The sequence below is a fragment of the Tupaia chinensis genome, unplaced genomic scaffold, assembly GCF_000334495.1.
Source record: "Tupaia chinensis unplaced genomic scaffold, TupChi_1.0 Scaffold000477_2, whole genome shotgun sequence".
NCBI classification, from domain to species: domain Eukaryota; kingdom Metazoa; phylum Chordata; class Mammalia; order Scandentia; family Tupaiidae; genus Tupaia; species Tupaia belangeri.
This window is the reverse complement of record NW_006159987.1, coordinates 513545-535535: the sequence shown is the minus strand read 5'-3', so window position 1 is coordinate 535535 and position 21991 is coordinate 513545. Positions and strand designations below refer to the sequence as shown.

The window sequence follows — 21991 nt, the reverse complement described above, 5'->3', positions numbered from 1 at the left end:
AGCAGGACATGGTTGGTATCATGGGCATACGGCCCTGCTTCACAATCTTCACAGATATTGTAGGATGGGCACAGACTGTAGGGAAGAGAACAGCACAGCACAGAATAGCAGAATAGGAGGTACCTGAGTAGGGGTGACAGAAGACCAGACTTCTGAATTTGCTCCATCAGCTAGATGGTAACCTGAGCATGCTACCTGAGCAAGTCACGTCTCAGTTTTCCTCATTAGTAAACTGAGGATAATACTTAATCTACACTTATTTCCAAGGATAGTCAATGAAGGAAGCAAGATACAAAAGCATCTGGAACAAGGGGATTATCTTTAGTGATCTAATTTTGATTTGGGGAATATAATTTTGTTTGGCTCTGTTAATAGTGTATCTGAACACAACAATTTAAACAATTACTTCTCAAACCATAAAGCATGTGGGCAGAGTAGCTCTAGGGGCCCAGCTGGTAGCATGGCGGTTAAGGCAGCCAGATCCCAAATGGCTAACTGTATGGTTCAAGCCCTGGACTCAGTGGCTTGAAAAACATACCTGGTATGTGTGTGTGCGTGCCCAAAAGAAGAAAAAGAGGAGAAGGGATTATAGCATGGCTGGCCCCCATAAGGGCTGTTTTCTCACCTTTTTCTCTCTCTCTACAGTGAGTGCATGTATGCTCTAGCAAATAAAAAACAACAAACAAACAGCAGTGCTCTGAGGTCTACCACCAGCTGGCTACCCCTAAGGGGCTGCTTACCTACACTGGTAGCGTACGCCTATGATCCTTCTTTGGCAGCTGCTGCAAGCAATATGCCAGCTGAACTGGTTTTCTGGCAAAAACAGTGTTTCCTCTGAAGCAGGCATTGAGACTTCCGAGGGACCGGAACCTAAGGATGGACTCTGGAGGACAAGCTTCTCACGTAATTTCTGTTCAAGCTTCTCAACTGTTTCTTTAACCACTTGCTCTCTGAACTAGAATATGAAAGAGAAGGTGAGAAAAAAACAGTTTCAATATTGGAAAAAAGTATAAAGGAGAGACTAGTAGGTGGAATGGTGGTTAAGGCGCTGGACACTCCCACATGGCTGACCATAGTTCAAGTCCCAGACCTGGTGGCTTGCTTTCTTACTTTTTCTCTGTCTCTTTCTGGTCAAATTAAAATAAATGAATGAATAAATAAAATTAAGTAATTCTTAAACAGTATGAAGGTATCAATAAGCCTGAAACATCACCCTCTGGTTTAACGCAAGAATATCATAAACAAATAATAGCTACTGAATGAATGAACAGAAACATAGCAAAAGGTTTATTCCTTCCACAGTTAACCTGGTTCAAAGAGAATATCAAGAAATTCTACTGATGGGGGGAACCAGCAGTTAGCGTAATGGCTATGTCGCTGGACTCCCACATAGTTGACCGCAGTTCGCGTCCCGGACCCAGTGGCTTAAAACTCTCGCCGGGCGTGTGTGCGTGCGTGCCCAAGATCCCGAGAGGAGAATGGAGGAGAAGGGATTGCGGCGTGACCATCCCCCCTGGGGGGTGATTTCTTGCTTTCTGTCTGTCTGTCTGTCTGGCGAACGCACACGCCCTATAGCGAAAACCTCTCCAAAAAAAAAAAAAGAAAGAAAGAAAGAAAGAAATTCTACCGATGGGACCAGCAGTTAGTGTAATGGCTATGTCGCTGGACTCCCATGTGGTTGACCGTGGTTTGAGTCCTGGACCCGGTGGCTTAAACTCACACCAGGTGCGTGTGTGTGCATGCCCAGGATCACGAGAGGAGAATGGAGGAGAAGGGACTGCGGCGTGGCCATCCCCCGGGGGGGTGATTTCTCGCTTTCTGTCTCTCTGTCTTTCTGGAGAGCGCATGCGCCCTATAGCTAAAAACAAACAAACAAACAAACAAACAAACAAAAAAAACTTCTCCAAAAAAGAAATTCTACTGATGAGTAAAATAGCTGACTTCTCTCTTAGAGACTTGTTCTTCTCCCTTACATGCTGAGAGTTAAGACTCCTTCTCACTGCAAAAGTCAGTTTTCTTTACTGGACTTCTCTGGGTTTGGAATCCATTAGCTACCACTCTTCATTCACCTACACCAGAGGCTTTCTAGGTTTCTTCTACATTCCACCTGTGCCAGCACTGGGGCTAAAACCCAAGCTAGAGAGAATACTCACTGTCTCCAGGTAGTTTGTGAACCAGTCCGGGGGCTTGTCTTCAGGCTGTTCTTTGTCACGTGGAGCAAGTGCAAATGACTGTGAGGAATAAACAATCCAAGATCTTGGAGGTTATTATTTCTACTTAAAATAATTTTCCTGAATGTATTATTTTGGTTTCCTTTACCAAATTTTACAAGCATATGATTAAAAAAAGAGCCATACTATGAAGGAGTATCAAAGGAAAATCAAGTCTCTATTGTACCTTGCCTCCTTCCCTCCCAGAAGTATACCACTGTTACTAGATTCAAAAAGTCAGCCACACACATTGTCACAGTAACTCCGAAATCTTTGATGATTATTCAGCTCTTAGATCAAAGAAAGACAATGAGAAGTGAGGTTTACAAAACTGAATAGACAGGTCTACCCCCTTCATACCTGTGCTGCAGGCCCCTCTGGGGTCTTCATATCTGATCCCAAGACTCTCACCAGTGAAGAGTAATGTGCAAGGGGCTTCTTCCCTGCCCTGGCAGGTAATCGTTTTCCTGCTACAGTTGGAGGTGGAACTTCATCAACAACATGGTACCCCTCGTGGACTTGCATCTGCAGTTGGTTTCCCTGCTTAACTGCCATCTGAGAGCATAGGTGGAAAACAAACACTGGGTGATTCTCCTTTCTCAACTGACATTTCAAAGACACTGAAACAGAACAGTGTGGTGAATTAAGCTGGCAAATATTGGGATTTATGTTTGCTTTATTAATCAAACATTTATAATGTCGATACTTAGCCTGCTTTTTCTTTGTCAAGAATCTTAACTAGGTAGTGTAATGGCTATGTCGCTGGACTCCCACGTAGCCAATCGCGGTTTGAGTCCCGGATCCAGTGGCTTAAACTCACGCCGGGCGTGTGTGCATGCGTGCCCAAGATCCCGAGAGGAGAATGGAGAAGGGATTGCGGCATGGCCATCCCCCTGGGGGATGATTTCTCACTTTCTCTCTGTCTCTTTCTGACGAGTGCACATGCCCTATAGCAAAAACCTCTCCAAAAAAAAAAAGAATCTTAACTAGAAATGGTTTTATTATTAAAGCCACAAAGGAGGTTTTTCATACAGCAAGCTATTGGTGAGATTTTTCATTAACTGGGTTACAACTTCTCTGTATAACTGTTTTTTTATATGATACTCCATGTGTGGACTCTAATTTCACCTTTCTGGAAAAGTCAATACAAGACAAACAGAACTGGAGAAATGTGAATGTCCTAAAATTTACTTTTCTACTAAGAATAGTATTGTGGAACGCAACCTTAAGTGGTTCGTGGCCTTCTGAAGACAAACTTCTTGAAAACCCTATTTTGAAAACAGTACTTTAAGAAACATTCAGGGGACCAGCAGTTAGCATAATGGCTAAGTTGCTGGACTCCCATGTAGTCGACTGCGGTTTGAGTCCTGAAACCAGCGGCTTAAACTCACGCTGGGCGCATGTGCATGTGTGCCCAATATCCCAAGAGGAGAATGGAGGAGAGGGGATTGCGGTGTGGCCATCTCCCCTTGGGGGTGATTTCTCGCTGTCTCTGTCTTTCTGGTGAGTGCACGTGCCCTGTAGCAAAAACCTCTCCAAAAAAAAGAAAAAAAAATAATAAAAGAAACATTTGGGACCAGCAGTTAGTGTAATGGTTATGTCGCTGGACTTCCACGTAGTCGACCGCGGTTTGAGAAAAGGAAAGTGAGAAAACAAGCTACCAGGTCTGGGACTTGAACCTGAATAATTCTTTTTTTTTACTTGGGACCAGTAAAAAGGAGGAGAAGGGATTGTGGCATGGCCATCCCCCGTAGGGGGTGATTTCTTGCTTTCTGTCTCTCTGTCTCTTTCTGTCTTTCCGGCAAGCGCATGCGCCCTATAGCAAAAAACTTCAAAAAAAAATAAGGAGAGAATTATTTTACTTAACTTTATTTATTTATTCATTTAATTTGACCAGAGAGGGACAGAGCAAGAGAGAGAGGGAGAAAGAGAGAAAGCATGCCACCAGATCTGGGACTCAAACTGTGGTCAGTCATGTGGAAGTCCAGCATCCTTAACCACCATGCCTCCTGCCAGCCCATTATTTTTAAATTTGACCAGAGAGGGACAAAGACAGAGAGAAAAGGAAAGTGAAAGCACAAGCCACTGGGTCCAAAACTTGAACCACGGTTGGTCATGTTGGAATCCAGGGCCTTAACTACCATGTCACCTGCTGGCCCTAAACAGTAGAATTCTGAGGTCTAAGCTTCGTGACTGAATCAGATGAGCTAACAGTGGCTGTGGGAAAGTTAGAAGAGTTATGGAAATCTTGGAAGCCTTTTATAGTTAAACGATTAAAGCTTCAGAAAATACGGAAGGAGAAAAGCCAGGAAAAGCTGCACAAGAATGAGAAGATGTGGGGGCCGGCAGGTAGTGTGGTAGATAAAGGCTTTGGATTCCCAAATGGCCAACCGCGGTTCAAGTGCCAGACCTAGAGGCTTGCTTTCTTGCCTTCCCTTTCTCTCTCTCTCTCTGTCCAGAAAACAAATCTTTTTTTTTTTTTTTTTGAGAGGTTTTTGCTATAGGGCGCGTGCGCTCACCAGACAGACAGAGAGAGACAGTAAGAAAGCGAGAAATCACCCCCCAGGGGGGATGGCCACGCTGCAATCCCTTCTCCAGTCTCCTCTTGGGATCTTGGGTACGCACGCGCATGCGCCCGGCGTGAGTTTTAAGCCACCGGGTCTGGGACGCAAACCGCGGTTGACTACATGGGAGTCCAGCAACATAGCCATTACGCTAACTGCTGGTCCCCAGAAAACAAATCTTAATTACAGTGGTGGTAATGAAGACAGTTTGGCACGCCTTAAAGAAGTGATGTTGATGGGATTAGCAGTTAGTGTAATGGCTATGTCGCTGGACTCCCATGTAGTCGACTGCAGTTCAAGTCTCAGACCTGGTGGTTTAAACTCACGTTGGGCACGTGTGCGTGCCTAAGATCCCAAGAAGAGAATGGAGGAGAAAGGATTGCAGGGAGGCCATCCCCCCGGGGAGTGATTTCTCGCTTTCTGTCTCTCTTTCTCTGTCTGGTGAGTGCAAGCGCCAAAAACCTCTCCAAAAATAAATAAATAAATAAATAAAATAAGTGATGTTGAGAGACCAGCAGATGGCGTAATGATTACGTCATTGGACTTCTACATAATTGACCATGGTTCGAGTCTCAGATCCAGCAACTTAAAACTCATGCCAGGGGGCCAGCAGGTGGTGTGGTAGTTAAGGTACTGGACACACTCACATGGCTGATCATGGTTCAGGGCCTAGACCTAGGTGGCTTGCTTTCTCACTTTCCGTTTCTCTCTCTCTGGTCAAATTAAAATAAATAAATAAATGAACAAAATTAAAAAATAAATATTAAAAAAAAAACAAAAAACTCATGCCGGGCACATGTGTATGCATGCCCAAAATCCTGAGAGGAGCCGGGAGGAGAAAGGACGGGTGTGGCCATCCCTCCTGGTGGGTGATTTTTCAGTTTCTGTGTGTGTCTCTGTCTCTCTGGCAAGTGCATGTGCCCTATAGCAAAAACTCTCAACAACAACAACAAAAAAAGGTGATGTCAAGGAATACTGTAACTCATTAGTAACTCTGACATGAGATGTAATTAGATGGTTTATAAATTAAATTCTTGCACATTACATTGTCACATTCTATAGGGCTACAGGGAACAGAATGAAGAAGGTGGGAAATGGGAAACAACATATCTAGAGAGCTCTTATTTATTTATTTTTAGAGATTTTTGCTATAGGGCATGTGTACTCGTCAGAGGGAGAGGAACAGAAAGGAAGAAGTCACCCCCCAGGAGGGATGGCCATGCCATAATCCCTTCTTCTCCATCTTCTCGGGATTTTGGGCAGGTGCACCCTCACACCAGGCATGAGTTTCAAGTCACTGGGTCCTGGATTGAATCGTGGTCCATCACATGGGAGTCCAGTACCTTAACCACTATGCCACCTGTTGGCCTCCAGCTCTTTGTATTTTTAAATGCTAGAATGGTGGTGCTAAGATGAGATGATAACTGTGAAGAACTTTAATAGAAGCTTTTTGCTGGGGAGTCAATAGTTTCCCTAAAAATAGGCTTCATTGTGCTTATTATACTCATTAGATTCTACCCATGGCTAGTGGAATTCAGGCTCTAGGTTTAGTTAATAAACACTTTTTTGGGGGAGAGGTTTTTGCTACAGGGTGCGTGTGCTTGCCAGAAAGTCAGAGACAGAGGGACAGAAAGTGAGAAATCACCCCCCAGGGGGAATGGCCACGCTGCAGTCCCTTCTCCTCCTCCATTCTCCTCTTGGGATCTTGGGCACGCACGCACACACACCCAGCGTGAGTTTAAGCCACTGGGTTCGGGACTTGAACTGTGGTCAACTATATGGGAGTCCAGCAACATGGCCATTATGATGTCTGCTGGTCCCCCCCCCCCACTTTTTGTGTCAATAAATGCTTTTTAAGTTATTGAAAAATGAGATGAAATAACCGTTACCTTAAGTGCTTCTTCATATTCTCCTGAAAGGACAAAAAAAAGGACACTGATATTTCTTCACCAAAAATACTATTAAGTATAGCCTGTCTTAAGAATCTAAGGTACAACATGAGGTCCACAGTTAGTAACAGTGTATTGCTTTCAGGATTTTTGCTAAATGAGTTCCTTATGGCTGCTCTTGCAGAGAGGAGGAAAATGGGTAACTATGTGAGATGAGGAGAACGTCATTTGTTTCACTATAGTAACCATCTTACTATTAATTTGTATCTCATAATACCATGTTGGATTCCTTAAATATACACAAAGTTTATTTTTAAAAAAAGCTAATGCTGACTTCTATGAATATTTAGCATATAGTCCTTATAAATGAACAGCTACTACCTTTTTGCTGACAAAGTCTTCTAATTTCAATGCAAACAGAAGCTACTGCAGATCAGTTCTTCCCAATAAATCCCTCTCTCTTGCTTAGAGACATCCAGTTACCATGTTATGAAATCTCAATCAAGCTTCCTCTCAGTAAGTGCTGTCAAGTTCAGGACTCAAGGGATTTCAAAGACTGTGCTAATGCTATCATTTCAGCTTGTTAAAATAAGCTTTGTGGGATGGCCTGGGAACTGAACCTTTGAACATAACATGGCTCTTGTGGGAAAATGCACTCTAAGCTCTAAACAAACAACTACCTGATAGTAAACTGGGAATACTATTTCTTTATAAACCAAAAACCAGGGATAAATGCAATACCAGGAAGTGTTATATGTGTCAAGTTATCAAAAATATTTACACAGGACTAGCATTTTAAATATAAAAGAATTTGGTTTAATGGGAAGGTCCATTCAAAGGTACGCTGAGATATTAACAAAAACGGCATAATAAAAATTCCCCAAGTAACCAACACTCATGGATGAATGAGTGCAATGTCAACTTACGGCATACCAAATTCTACTCTGAAATGAACACTGCAACGATGTTTGAGTATAAATGGAAATGCCATAGTAAGTGGATTAAGGCTTTAAATATAGCCAAACAGATCCTCTAAGGGACTCACCTTGACTATTGATGGATACCTATGGAAAGAAAAAAGCAACAGAAAATTAAGTGTCTCACCGATTGAGCATTTCTGCTACTAGGACTAACCTCATAGGACAGATGTAAAGTCTCAGGTCATGGGCTCCCACTTTTCTAGTATCACTTCTTAGTCATATATAATAATTTAGAGATTTTATTGCTTAACCACTATGTCCTCTTTTATTTCAGGTACACAAGAGGGAACGTAATGCAGTGGTTAAGAGCCTGGGCTCTGGAGCCAGATAATATAAACTGAACCCCTACGCTACCACTTCTAAGTTTATGTGCCTTTGGGCAAGTTACTTTAACCTCTCTGTTTTCTTATGGGTAAAGTAGAAATGCTAATTTACCTAATACAAAATATTGCTGTTACTGTGATACACCAATAGCCACCACTCACTAAAGGTCAGCCTTTGTTACTGCTACTATTATGAACTAAATAGCAGCCTGAACTTTTTGAATGTAATTCTTCAGTGCTGCTTCCCTATTTCTTAACTCCATTTCAGCCAGTCTCCCTAGAACATATAATTATCCAATGCGTTTAACCCACCAAATAAATAAGACAGACATTATTCTGAGCCTTTTGAGAAATAAGTTCCCAAATATTCTGAATATCTAGCAATGGGCAATAAAATATATTTACCTCTTCATTTTCCTCATCCAGGTATTTTATTTGAATAGTGTTCAAATCAAATGAAACTTTTACCTGCAAATAAAATACACACACTGTATGATCAAGACATGAACAAGGCAGATTGTAATAGAAACTTGGAAGCCATAAAAAAGGAGGGGCATATTTCACTACACAAAAATTAGACGTTGGTCCAGCAATGGCAGTTTGAGTTGTAGGATGAAACTGAGCAATGCTGGAGACATATGGGAGGCTCTGAGTTCAGATCCTGGGTCAATTCGAACATAGTGTGCTTGATTTTAGCTAGCTAAAGCTGGTAGGAGGATCATAATATGTTAGGACCTGTCTCATTCCCTCTCTACCTCCCTCTCTCACAAAATAAACTTGAAAATACATATAAGCATTTTATATGGTAAAAGAATGCTCCCCAACACACAAAGTCAAAAGAAAGAATGGAAAAAATATTTGCAACCTATGAGACAAAAGCTTAGTATCTGTACACAGAGCATCAGAGATAGGTGTAATGGTAAGATTAACCAACCCAGGTAAAAAATAGGCAAAAATACATAAAACTCATAGAAGAGGAAAGTAGAATGACTAACAAATACATGAAAAGATGTTCCGCCTCACTGGAAGAACAATGCAAATTAACGCAACAAGATGTTATCTCACTAGAACAGCAAAACCATTTTAAAGTTATAACATCCACTGTTGTAAAAACTCAAGGCATTTTCATATATTTCTATGAACTGTTATAATTGTCCCAAAAAGCATCTGGCAGTACCCATTAAAACTTAAAGGGATTGCTGTGTCATCAACTCCGGTGGTGCTTTCTCACTTTCTCTCTCTCTGGCAAGCACATGTGCCCTATAGCAAATTAAAAAAAAAACAAACAAAAAAACAAAAAAAACAAACAAAACTTAAATTCAGTTGCGGGGACCAGCAGTTGGCATAATGGCTGTGTCGCTGGACTCCCATGTAGCCAACTGTGGTTCAAGTCCTGGTCCCGGTGGCTTAAACTCACGCTGGGTGCCCAAGACCCCAAGAGGAGAATGGAGGAGATGGGATTGCAGCATGGTCATCTCCCTGGGGGGTGATTTCTCTCTTTCTGTTTCTATCTGTCTTTCTGGCAAGCACACGTGCCCTATAGCAAAAACCTCTCCAAAAAAAAAAAAATCAGATGTGGTGACACAGACACCAGGACAGCACTGGACAACACCTAGCCACTTGGAGGCCTAGGTTTGGATCCCAGGTTGACTTGAACATTCTGGATGTGCTACTGACCTTGGCCAGCTTGAAGGCTATGTGTGGAGGGGATGTTGCAGTATGGTGATGAGACTGTGTCAAGGGTACATGTGTCTGTCTGTCTGTCTGTTTCTCTCATGAAATACATAATCACATTTTTATATTACATGTCTATGACCTATTAAGCTCACTTTTAGATAGGTTAGAGTATGCATAAGTTATGTGTACAGAGAAATATCTCTAGTAGTTTATAATGATAAAAAGAAATGAAAGAGGGGCCAGCAGGTGGTGTAGTGGTTGTGGTGCTAGACTCGCATATGGCCGATTGCAGTTTAAGTCCCCGGCTGGGTAGCTTGGAACTTACACTGGAAGAGTATGTGTGCGTGCCCAAGATCCCAGGAAGAGAATGGAGGAGAAGAGATAGCCATGTGGCCATGCACTGGGAGTGGGGGGTAGTGATACCTCACTCTTTCTCTTTCTGCCTCTCTGTGTCTCCTGTGAATGCATACACCCTATAGCAAAAATATCCGTTAAAAAAAAAAAAAGAAAGAAAGAGGGACCAGCAGTTAGTGTAATGACTATGTCGATGAACTCCCATGTAGTCGACCATGGTTCGCGTCCCGGACCCAGTGGCTTAAAACTCTTGCTGGGCATGTGTGCATGCGTGCCCAAGATCCTGAGAGGAGAATGGAGAAGGGACTGCGGCGTGGCCATCCCCCCTGGGGGTTGATTTCTCATTTTCTGTCTCTCTGTCTCTGTCTGGCGAGCACACGTGCCCTATAGCAAAAACCTCTCCAAAAAAAAAAAAGGAAAGAAAGAAATGAAAGAAAACTGCAAACAATCTTTTAATAAAGGATGGTTAAATAAACTACAGTATAATACCAATAATACCGTGCACTACAGCTTTAAAAAGAACAAGCTCTGATCCTTATCTACTGATTGAGAACTATCTTAGTAACATAATGTTGGGCAAGAAAAGCAAGCTACAGAATAACGTTTATAGCATGATCCTAATATAGTATCTGTACAAACATGGAAAATGTGGGTATGAACATATAGGGCTGTTGACACTGTATAAGAAAATAGCCGAAGTGATTCATTTTCAAGAATAGCTTAACAAAATTGCTTAACCAGCTTACTGATATGACAACCCCTGAAAGTAAACATTCCCGGAAAGTTCCTGAACAAATGAAATCCAAAAATAACAGATTGCCCTTGAGAAATGACTTCTCATGATGGTAGCTGGTCACCAGCCTTTTGCTCCTTTTCATTTCTTAGTTCTTCTCCTTCCTCAGGTTTTTTGGTGGATCTTTTTCGTGAGCTTGTTCTGACCCTACGCTTTTCCATTAGACAGGAGAAGGAAGGGGACAATAAATGCCTAATAAGAGAATAATGAAACTGAGGTGATGACTGGGAAAATTGTACACCCCATAATACTCAGCCAGAGAGGGACTCACACACTTGGGAATAAATGATTTGTTTTAACCGTTTCGGTGTGTCTGCTCTTCAGAAACTAGATCTTGCACTTCACTATACCTCGTGTCTCCATGTATATTCTTTGTCATTGGATGGGTGAGCACATTTATCACATACTGATTATCCAAAAAGGTTAGGCAAGGGCAGGTGGGGCGAGGTGGGTGGAGGTGGAGAAAGAAATGAAATGATAGTAACTTTTTCATTGTGTACATTTACAGTTTCACTTCTTACAGTGGGCATGTATTAAACTTTCATAATTTAAAGTTTATTATAAAGAAAAGGCCAAGACCAGCAGTTGGCATAATGGCTATGTCACTGGACTCCCATGTAGTCGACTGCAGTTCGAGTCCCAGACCCAGTGGCTTAAACTCACACCAGGCACATGTGTTGTGTGTGCCCAAGATCCTGAGAAGAGAATGGAGGAGAAGGGATTGCGGCGTGGTCATCCCCACTGGGATGTGATTTCTTGCTTTCTGTTTTTCTGTCTCTCTGGTGAGCACACACACCCTGTAGCAAAAAATCTCTAAAAAAATAAAAAAAGAAAAAGAAAACAAAAAAGGCAGGCCCAGTTGTAGGCAGTAGCAGTGCTCCTAAGTGATGTTGGAGGCTACGTGAGAGAGTTCTGGATTGATGTCTCAAGTCTGAGTTGGGATGCCTGTGATCAAGTTGGGTACAGAGCTGGGGGCAGGATCACATTCACTCTCATTCACACATGAAGGAAATAAATACAGTTAAAAGAAGAAAAAAGTCAAACCAATTGCCAATTTAACTACAGTCATGTGCCATATAACTTTTTAAATAAAATTTAAAAAGAATTATTTAATTTTATTTATTATTATTTTAATTTGGTATAGGGTATGTGTGCTCACCAGAGAGAGAAACAGACAGAGAGAGAGAGAGAGAGAGACAGAGAGAGAGTGTAAGAAAGCAATCTGCCAAGTTTAGGACTTGAACCACAGTTGCCCATGTGGGAGGGAGTCCAGCATCTTAACTACCATGCCACCTGACGGCCCTCTAATTCATTAAAAGAAAAGATTATAATAGGCTATACTAGGGTTGGCAAGTGGCATGGTGGTTAAGGGTGCTGGACTCCCACATGGCCAACCACAGTTCAAGTCCCAGACCTGGCGGCTTCCTTTCTCACTTTCTCTCTCTCCCTAGTCAAATTAAAAAATAATAATGATAAATAAGCTTGAATAAAATAATTCCTTGTTTAAAAAATAGCTATGCCATATAGTCTAGGTTTGTGAAAGTTTACTCTGATGTTGATACAGTGATGAAATTGTCTAAAGACGCACATATTGGAATATATCAGTGTTGTGGGACCAGTAGATAGCATAGCAGTTACATCACTGGACTCCCACATGGTTAACTGTGGTTTGAGTCCCAGAATTGGTGGCTTGAAACTCATGCTGGGTATGTGCATGAGTGCCCAAGATCCCAGGAGAAAAGTGGAGAAGAAAAGATTGTAGCATAGCCATCCTGCCTGGGAGGGTGATTTCTCACTTTTGATCTCATTGTCTCTCTCTCTCTGGCGAGTACACATGTCCTAAGGCAAAAACCTCTAAAAAATAAAACAATGAAAATTATACACACACACACGCACACACACACATAAATGCATATATATATATAAAATATATATGTGTATATAATATGTATGCTACTATTTATATATAAATATATATAATATTTTTATATTACTGTTGTTAAATGAGGCATGACAATTCTATAGGAAAAAAGATAACTATGTTTGGTTTTCAGATCACTCAACGAACAAGTTTTATATTCTTCTGGATAACCACCTGTCTGTGACAGTAGAAAGTATTTTTTGGAATGCAGATTAAATCATGGCTGAAGGTCACTCTACCATTTCTTTTCATTTTTAGTTACCATCACCTATAATAAGGCAAAAGTAATTTTTACCAAAGAGTTTTATTAGCTAAACATAGTCACCCAAGAAGTAAAACATTCACCATGCAAACCAAACAAAAACAGAAGAGTACAAAGGGCAAACCAAGAGGAGTGTAAACACTAGCAAAAAAAGAACACATGGACTGCTGTCTACACACCTACACAAGATAGTTTTAAATGTATATATTAGAAAAAAGAAATCTAAAATCAATAGCCTAAGCTTCCACCCCAGAAAAGGAGAGAGAGAAATGTAAATTAAGCCTAGAGCAAACAGAAGAAAGCAAAAACAGACAAAAAAAATAATTGGAAGAAAGTATAGTATCAGTAAACAATTGTCCTGGGTGACTTCCCTGATACAGACTGAAGGTTTCATAGTAGGTGCTATGCACTACTTTGGTATTACCAAAACATTTGAGCAATCTCCATAGGTTTTTTTTTTTTTTTTTTTTTTTTTTTTTTTTTCCCCCTGCTCTACTCTGAGATACTCAATCTCTGACCAGTAATAAAAGCCAATGATAGGCTCTTGCAAAACACAGGTTATATCCTTGGTGGTTCACAAACAATAGTAACATATCAGCTCTCAGGCAAGAGAACATTACTCTGAGGCCTGGATCGGGTGGGGCTCACACTAATTCATTCCTCAGACTGTTTCTAAGATTAATACAGTTTCTTAATCCTACCTCACTTAAAAAAATAATTTTACGGGGCCAGCAGGTGAGGTAGTAGTTAAGGGTATTGGACTTCCACATGGCTAACTCATTCTAGTCCTGGACCTGGTGGCTTGCTTTCTCACTTTTCCTTCTCTTGTTCTGGCTCTTGCTCTCACGCTCGCTCTCTTGCTCTGTCCCTCTCTGGTCAAAATAAATAAATATAGTTAAATAAATAATTACTTTTTAACTATATTTATTTTTTAAAATATTTATTTTATTTGTCATTATTATTATTATTTTTATTTTACCAGAGAGAGACAGAAAAGGAAAGTGAGAAAGCAAGCCACAGGTCCGGGATTTGAACTGTGTTTGGCCATGTGGGGGTCCAGCACCTTAACTGCTGTGCCATCTACTGGCCCCCTATTTATTTATTTTTAATTTGACCAGAGAGGGACAGAGTGAGAGAGAGAGGGAAAGTGAGAAAGCAAGCTACCAGCTCTGGAATTTGAACCATGGTCTGCCATGTGGGAGTCCAGTGCCCTTAACTACCACGCCACCTGCCAATTTTTTAATTTGACCAGAGAGAGACAGAGTGAGAGGGAAAGTGAGAAAGCAAGCTGCCAGGTTTGGGACTCGAACTATAGTCGGCCATGTAGGAATCCAGGGAATCCAGAGCCTTTAACCACCATGCTGCCTGCCGGCCCATAAATAAAACAATCCTAAAATAATTAAAAATTTTAAAAAATGATCTTTTCTTTCTAAATTTATCAGAAGAAATTTGTTTGTTTCCTTTACCAGGGCATATCACCTATATGAACAATGAACCCTGTGAAAACCAGTGTTCCCAAAAGGCTCAGAAACAGTAAATATGACGAGACTTTATAGCTATGAAACAACATTCTTAAAAATAGCTGCCTTTGGAAAAAAACCTATGCTTAAACCACTGAGAAACAAAAAAGTAATGCTTACCATAACTTCCACATCAGCCCAAGTTGTATTTTCTGGATCAGAAACCAGAAAGCTTTGAGTCTCATTTTTAAAAGTCACATTTAAAGTAACTTGTGGTTCCATGTTGTGGGGCTAGAGTTGAGAGGATGGGTGAGAGAGAGAGAGGACACACATCAGAACATATTCAATACATTTATCATTCCATAAATACTTTTGAATACCTAAAATGGGCTCAGTTCAGCATATACAGCAGTGAATGAGAGGAACAATGCTCCTGCTCTTATGGGAATTATAACTTAGGTGGTTTAAATGAAATCTCCCTGCTAAATAGGCATTGTTGTTCTAAGAAGTAGATATTGATGCTAAAAGTGGATATTGCTGCCATAAAGCCTTATATATAAGCCACAAAAAATTCTTCTTTTTTTTTTTTAAAAAAAAGAGGTTTTGGGACCAGCAGGTGGCGTGGTGGTTAAGGCGCTGGACACTCCCACATGGCTGACCAGTTCGAATCCTGGACCTGGTGGCTTGCTTTCTCACTTTCCTCTCTCTCTCTGGTCAAATTAAAATGAATGAATGAATGAATGAATAAATAAATAAATCTTTAAAAAAAAAAAGAGGTTTTGTCTTAGTGTGTATGTACTTGCCACAGAGACAATGAGAGGGAAATTGAGAAATCATCCCTCCGGGGAGATGGCCACGCCACAATCCCTTCTTGTCTAATCTCCTTCTGGGATCTTGGGCACACATGCACACATATTCAGTGTGATTTTCAATCCACTAGATCAAGGACTTGAACCAGTTGGCCATGTGGGAGTCCACCGGTGGTGTGGTTATGTCGTGGTGCCAACCCACAAAAATTATCCTTAATGTTATTAGGAACGTCTACATTAGAAATAAGTCTGCTGACAATATTTACATTTTGATCACACACACAGAAATCAACTAGTATTTATAAAATCTTTAAGAATTTTATGGCACCTTATAATGACTGGTTAATTAAACAAATACTAGTAATGAGGTACCAAATAGATAAGACAGACAAGGTTTCTACCCTCAAGAAACACATTTGGGGGAACCAGCAGTTGGTGTAATGGCTGTCACTGGACTCCCACATAGTTGACTGCGGTTCGAGTCCCAGACCTGGTGGCTTAAACTCACGCTGGGCGCATGTGCGTGCGTGCCCAAGATCCTGAGAGGAGAATGGAGGAGAAGGGATCGCGGCGTGGCCATCCCCCCTGGGGAGTGAGTTCCTGCTTTCTGTCTCTGTCTGTCTGGTGAGCGCATGTGCCCTATAGGAAAAAAAAAAAAAGAAACAAATTTGGGGGGAACAGCAGTTAGCATAATGGCTATGTTCCTGGACTCCCATGTAGTCGACCACAGTTTGAGTCCTGGACTCGGTGGCTAAAACTCACGCTGGGCGTGTGTGCATGCGTGCCCAAGATCCAGAGAGGAGAATGGAGAAGGGATTGCGACGTGGCCATCCCCCTCGGGGGGTGATTTCTCACTTTCTGTCTGTCTCTCTCTGTCTTTCTGGTGAGCACACGTGCCCTATAGCAAAAACCTATCAAAAAAAAAAAAAAGAAAGAAAAATACATTCTTGTATGACTTGCAAGTGACATTTGCCATTTTTTAGAAAAGCAACTTCTTCCTAACAGATTTTCTTTAAAAAACAAACAAACAAACAAACATAAAACAGTTTTGGCATAGGTCACATGCCCTCGCCTGAGAAAGACAGATACAGAGAGAGAAAAAGTAAGAAATCACCCCCTAGAGGGGATGGCCATTCAGTAATCCCTTCTCCTCTTGGGATTTTGGGAAAGCATGCACAAACACTTGGCATGATTTTCAATCTGCCCGGTTAAGGATTGCCGAGGTCAGGACTCAAACTGTGGTCAGCCATGTGGGAGTTCAGTGTCTGAACCACCATGCCACCTGCTGTCCCCATAACCCAGGTTTTTTATTGTATCAACTTAAAAAATTTAGTGGCCAGTAGATAGCACAGCGGTTACATCATTGGACTCCCACATGGCCCATCAAACTTTGAGTCCTGGACTTGGTGGCTTGAAGATCACATTGGGCAAGTGTGCTTGCATGCCCGCCCAACATCCCAGGAGGAGAATGGAAGAGAAGGGATTGCAACGTGGCTATCCCCGCTGAGGGTGATTTCTCACTATCCCTCTCACTGTCTCTGTCTGTCTCTCTCCCTGGTGAGCATAGGCACCCTAAGGCAAAAATCTCTCTCTCTCTCTCTCTTTTTTTTTTTTTTAAGATTTATTTATGTGGCTGGCAGGTGGTGTGATGGTTAAGGGCGCTAAACTCCCACATGGCTGACACGGTTCAAGTCCTGGACTCAGTGGCTTAAACTCATGCCAGGCGCATGTACATGTGTGCCCAAGATCCTAAAAGGAGAATGGAGAAGAGATTGCAGCACAGCCATCCTCCGTGGGGGGTGATTTCTCACTTACTGTCTCTCTGTCTCTTTCTGTCTTTCTGGCAAGTGCATGCACCCTATAATAAAAACCTCTCAAAAAGAAAAAAAAAAAGAATTATTTTATTTTATTTATTCATTCATTTTAATTTGACCAGAGCGAGACACAGAGATAGAAAGAGAAAGAGAGAAAGCAAGCCACCAGGTCTGATACTTGAACCCTGGTAGGCTATGTGGGATTGTTCAGCACTTTAACCACCACACCACCTGCTGGTCCTGGCAACAATCTCTAAAAAAAAATTTAGAGGCCAAAAACTACATGGGTAGCATTCAACACTCTTCGTCTAGGTTACCAAGACTTTTGTAGCTGTAACCTACTGTTTGTGTGTGCGTGTGTGCATGTGTGTGTTTAACGGGGAATTTCAAACCTACATAAAAGTGGAGTAATGAACACCTAGTTAAAATGATCAACTCAATGCTACCCTTACTTTATCTATTCCTGTGCTTCTCCCCTTATTCCCCAAAACTGGACTGATATAGTTAGTTAATATTTTAACCACACAATAAAAATCTGATTAAAAATCTTTTTTGAATTGAAAAATGTAGAACTATACAAAAATACAGAAAATAATTCATGACTCTCTATGAACCCATCAGCATGAGTCCACAATGATTAACTCAGGACTACTTTTGTTACAGTAATATCTCTTCCCTGGGCTCAGCAGGTGGTGTAGTGGTTAAGGTGCTAGACTCCCATGTGGCTGACTGCAGTTTGATTCTGAGACCCAGTGGCATGAAACACATACCAGGTGCATGTGTGCGTGTGCCCAAAATCCTGAGAAAAGAATGAAGAAGGGATCGTGGTGTAGCCATCTCCCTTAGGGGATAATTTACTGCCTTCTGTCTGTCTCTCCAGAAAGCACATGCACCCGGGACCAGCAGTTAGCGTAATGGCTATGTTGCTGGACTCCCATGTAGTCAATCGCAGTTCGCGTCCCGGACCCGGTGGCTTAAAATTCACGCTGGGTGTGTGTGCATGCGTGCCCAAGATCCCAAGATCCCAAGAGGAGAATGGAGGAGAAGGGATTGCAGCGTGGCCATCCCCCCTGGGGGATGATTTCTCGCTTTCTGTTTCTCTGTCTCTCTCTGTCTGTTTGGCGAGTGCATGCGCCCTATAACAAAAACCTCTAAAAAAAAAAAGAAAGCACATGCACCCTACAGCAAAAATCTCTTTAAAAAAAAAAATCTTTTCCTATTAGACTATTTTACTTTTATCCATAAACAATTTAGTATGTACCTCTAAAAGATAAGAAAAAGGTTTAAAATAATTATGGAATTTTATTCATTATTATTTTAATTTGATCAGAAAGAGACACACAGAAGTGAGAAAGCAAGCCACTGGGTACCGGGTCCAGGATGCCAAGTGTAGTCGGCCATGTGGGAGTCCAGAGATTTAACCCTGATGCCAGTTGCCTCCCTGAGATAAGAAATTTTAAAAACAACCATTATAGGGGCCAGTAGATGGCATAGTGATTATGTCACTGGATTCCCACATGGCCGACCGTGGTTTGCGTCCTGGACCCAGTGCTTTAAACTCATGCCAGGCACATGCGTGTACATGCCCAAAGATCCCAAGAGGAGAATAAAGAAAAAGGGATTGCTGCTTGGCCATCATCCCTCGGAAGAGAGGGTGATTTCTGTTTCCCTTTCAATGTCTAGGTCTCTCTAGTGAGGGCATGTGCACTAAGGCAAAAATTTCAAAAAACAAAACAAAACAAAAAAAACCCCACAACCATTATAGGGCTGGCTCTGTGGCTTGGTGGTTAAGGAAGCCAGATCCTACATGGCTGACCTGGTAGTGTGGTGTCCTGGGGTGTGCTGTAGTACCAGTTGTGTTTGCAGCAGCTTGGAAAACAAGCAGGGAACTTGTATGCATATGCACCTAATCCTGATTGTATGGAGAAATGAAGGAGAAGGGATTGTGGTGCGACCACACCCCACTGAGAGGCGCTTTTTCCCCTTCCCACCTCTGTCTGTGTCTTTGGTGAGCAAACACAGCTCTGGTAACTGAAAGAAAGAAAATGTTATTCAAATATAAAACTATAATAAACCAGTCTTCAGAACTTAACACTGTACTGTTTTCCACAATATAGTGCAATGCCCAAACAGTACAACTGAGACTGTCCTTTTAAAGACCTTGAACTCTCTGAAGAGCTTTTTTTCTTTTTCTTTAGAGGTTTTTGCTATAGGGTGGGTGTGCTTGCTGGAAAGACAGAGACAGAGAGACAGAAAGTGAGAAATCACCCCCCAGGGGGCATGTCCATGCTACAATCCCCTCTCCTCCATTCTCCTCTTGAGATCTTGGGCACGCATGCACTTGTGCCCAGTGTGAGTTTAAGCCACCAGGTCCTGGACTCGAACCGTGGTTGCCTACATGGGAGTCCAGTGACATAGCCATTACACTAACTGCTGGTCCCATTGCATTCTTTATTTCTGCCTAGAATCAAGTTCGCCACCAAAATAATACCAGTCTCTGGCACCAATTGTGCTGATATCTACTATTCTACTATTCAGTCACAGGAAATGGCAGTTCTTGGGATTGTTATGATTTGGGCAGGATGTCGAAGAAAAAAAAAACAAAACACAAAGATCAGAAACAAAAAAATCAGGGTAATGAAGTGAATGACTCAGTCTGCCAGAAGCAGATATTCTGAAAAACAACTCACTTTCCAGCTTTATGAAACACACTTCCACACTTTTGAGAGTCTGGAAGGAAATTAATCTTCCTCCCTTTTACTCAAATTACACAACTGGAAATTAGTTTAGATACTTTGGAGCTTACCCAGCTGGTCTGCCAATGGAGAGAAAACAGGAAGTAGAAATCCTAGTTTGGTTGGACCATATTCAGGTCCTCATAAAGAACCTCCTATCTTCTCTTTGGCTTATATGTTGAAATTCTTTCACCAAGAGCATTAATCTTGAACTTGTGAAATTAACAAAGTTATGGTTCATCCCATTTGTCCCCTGTAGTTTTAAAACCAGCAGTCAGGTAGCTCCTGGGGTCGAGGCCTTCAGCTTTCATAACTATCATTACTCTTAAGCTCATGTCATCGACACCCCTTTGCTTGGCACAAATCAGCTTTTCTCCATGTGGACTTTTTTTTCTTTAGCCTCAAATATCCTTTTAAAAAAAGAGATCTGACAACCTAAGCTTTGATACTGTCTCCACCAGAAGCCTGAACAGAGCTGTTGGAATTTTAAAACTTATGACCTCAAATACGAAAAAAGGTGCCTTTTCAATCAGATCACAAAACAGCTCTTTAATCTGGTCGCTGAAAAAACCGGCTGCCGCCACACACGGAAAAAGTCACCCCTCTAGTTTGCAGGATTCCTCTCTCGAACTTCCCCTAAACTCTTGTAGCGAGACGTGACCCCACCCCTAAGTTACCGCAGCTGCTTCCTTACCAGCTTTCCGCCCCCGGGGGGCGCCTGCCGGAGGCCAGTGCAAAGACCGTTCGCTGCCAGCTCTGCTGCTATCCCTGAGGGGTAAATCTAACATGGCGGATAGAGACAGGACCTAGTCCCGTTTCTCTGAGTTTACGCCAAGACGATTGGCTCTCAGTGCTTGTCCCTCAAAAGTACCACCCCATCGATTGGTCGAAGCTGCGCTGACGGAGGCGGGGCAGAAGCAAGCTGAACCTCACAACAATAACAAACATCGGGGCCGAGGGGCGGAACTACGAGTGCGCAGACGTGGTCCAGAGCGGATTTCCCCTTCCCAGGCAATTTCGGCGCCCCCAGCGTTCCCTGTTTAGAGGACTACTTGCCTGGGGCCCGCGGGGCTTGATGGAAGTTGTAGTCTTCTTAGGACTTGTAAGCGCTTTCACCTAAGTCTCCGCTCTCAAGATATGAAAACCTAATAGTCCAGTTCATAGCTGTTGACGTATATAACCGCACGGAGGCCCCCAATCTGTCAACTGGGTCGCTGTGAAAATCGTGCCAGTTTACGGTGCCATAAGCTCCTCTCCATAAGACTACAATTTCCAAGGAATACCGTGGCGAAGGACCTTCCTTCCGCAAGGCATGATGGAAATCGTAGTTTTTCCCCTGCAATTATTTTTTTATTTACCTACGCTGGAGACTTCCATTGCAGCGGAAAGGGTGGGAGAATGGGGGCCTCTTCTTATGACTGCTTTGGGCACTATCTTGTGCTTACATTCTGGTCTCTGGTAACAATTCAGACCCTCGTAGAGTAAGTACTGTGACGTAATAAGCCTCAACTAGAGGCGTAGAGGAGAAAGAGCATGCGCATAGTAGGAAACTCAGAATGTTTTCTCTTCCGTCTCTTTTTAATTACGTAATTCAGGGGAGAATGAGTGACCAATCCGGAGGCTCGATAGACTCCCGGTCCTTTCCGCCGGGTCCTTCCGCTAACGTATTTTGGTCCTGCGTTCTAAGAGGTTAACGCTGTGCAGCAGCGCCGGTTTCCGTGGCAACAGGAAAGCGCGGGAATTACGGATAAATTGAAACTGCAACTGTGCGGTGGAAGCTCGCTGAGGCTTCCTGGAACGAGAGCCGTCCAGGGGGTTTCTCAGACCACTGGATTCCTGGGTTCAGGAAGCTCGTTTGCTTTGCTCTAGGTAAAGATGGGTGAGCCCCGGGGAAGGGAGAGGAACCCAGGGAATTCTCCCGCGAACAGGCAAGAAACAAGCGTAGGAAGAGTAGACTCCTGAGGCCAAGCCAGATGGGCGTTTATTGGGTTGAGGGGTGCAGTGGGTGGAACCGGAGGCATCCAAGACGTTACGAATTTGGGGGAAAACTAGGGAGGGTAAGTTTGTGGGTTGCAGGGGAGCACTAAAGATAAGGAAAGGGGCACGGTGTGGCCAGGTGTAATCTTTGTTATGGAAACTGGAAAGTGTCTTGACCGACACCATGAGCATAAGAATATGGGCTGATGTGTGAGGGAAAGAC

At 42.5% G+C, this 21991-nt stretch overlaps 2 protein-coding genes across 4 annotated transcripts in view; one reads left to right on the top strand and one right to left on the bottom strand.

Moving 5' to 3' along the window:
* The window catches only part of NBR1 (NBR1 autophagy cargo receptor), a gene marked incomplete in the record, with an annotated part of 39915 nt that extends 18660 nt beyond the window's left edge, over positions 1–21255 (bottom strand). Inside the window, 9 exon segments of the mRNA XM_027774797.1 lie at positions 1–75; positions 741–955; positions 2154–2231; positions 2571–2765; positions 6664–6686; positions 7709–7727; positions 8372–8434; positions 14614–14724; positions 20848–21255. Coding sequence (XP_027630598.1) covers positions 1–75; positions 741–955; positions 2154–2231; positions 2571–2765; positions 6664–6686; positions 7709–7727; positions 8372–8434; positions 14614–14715 — 770 coding nt within the window.
* A 226-nt stretch (positions 21256–21481) lies between these two features.
* BRCA1 (BRCA1 DNA repair associated) overlaps positions 21482–21991 on the top strand; it is an 84077-nt gene continuing 83567 nt past the window's right edge. For all 3 annotated transcript variants that reach the window (XM_027774796.1, XM_014590728.2, XM_006156085.3), the window contains exon 1: positions 21482–21660. The gene's annotated coding sequence lies outside the window, so the exon portion shown is untranslated. The remainder of the gene's footprint in view (positions 21661–21991) is intronic.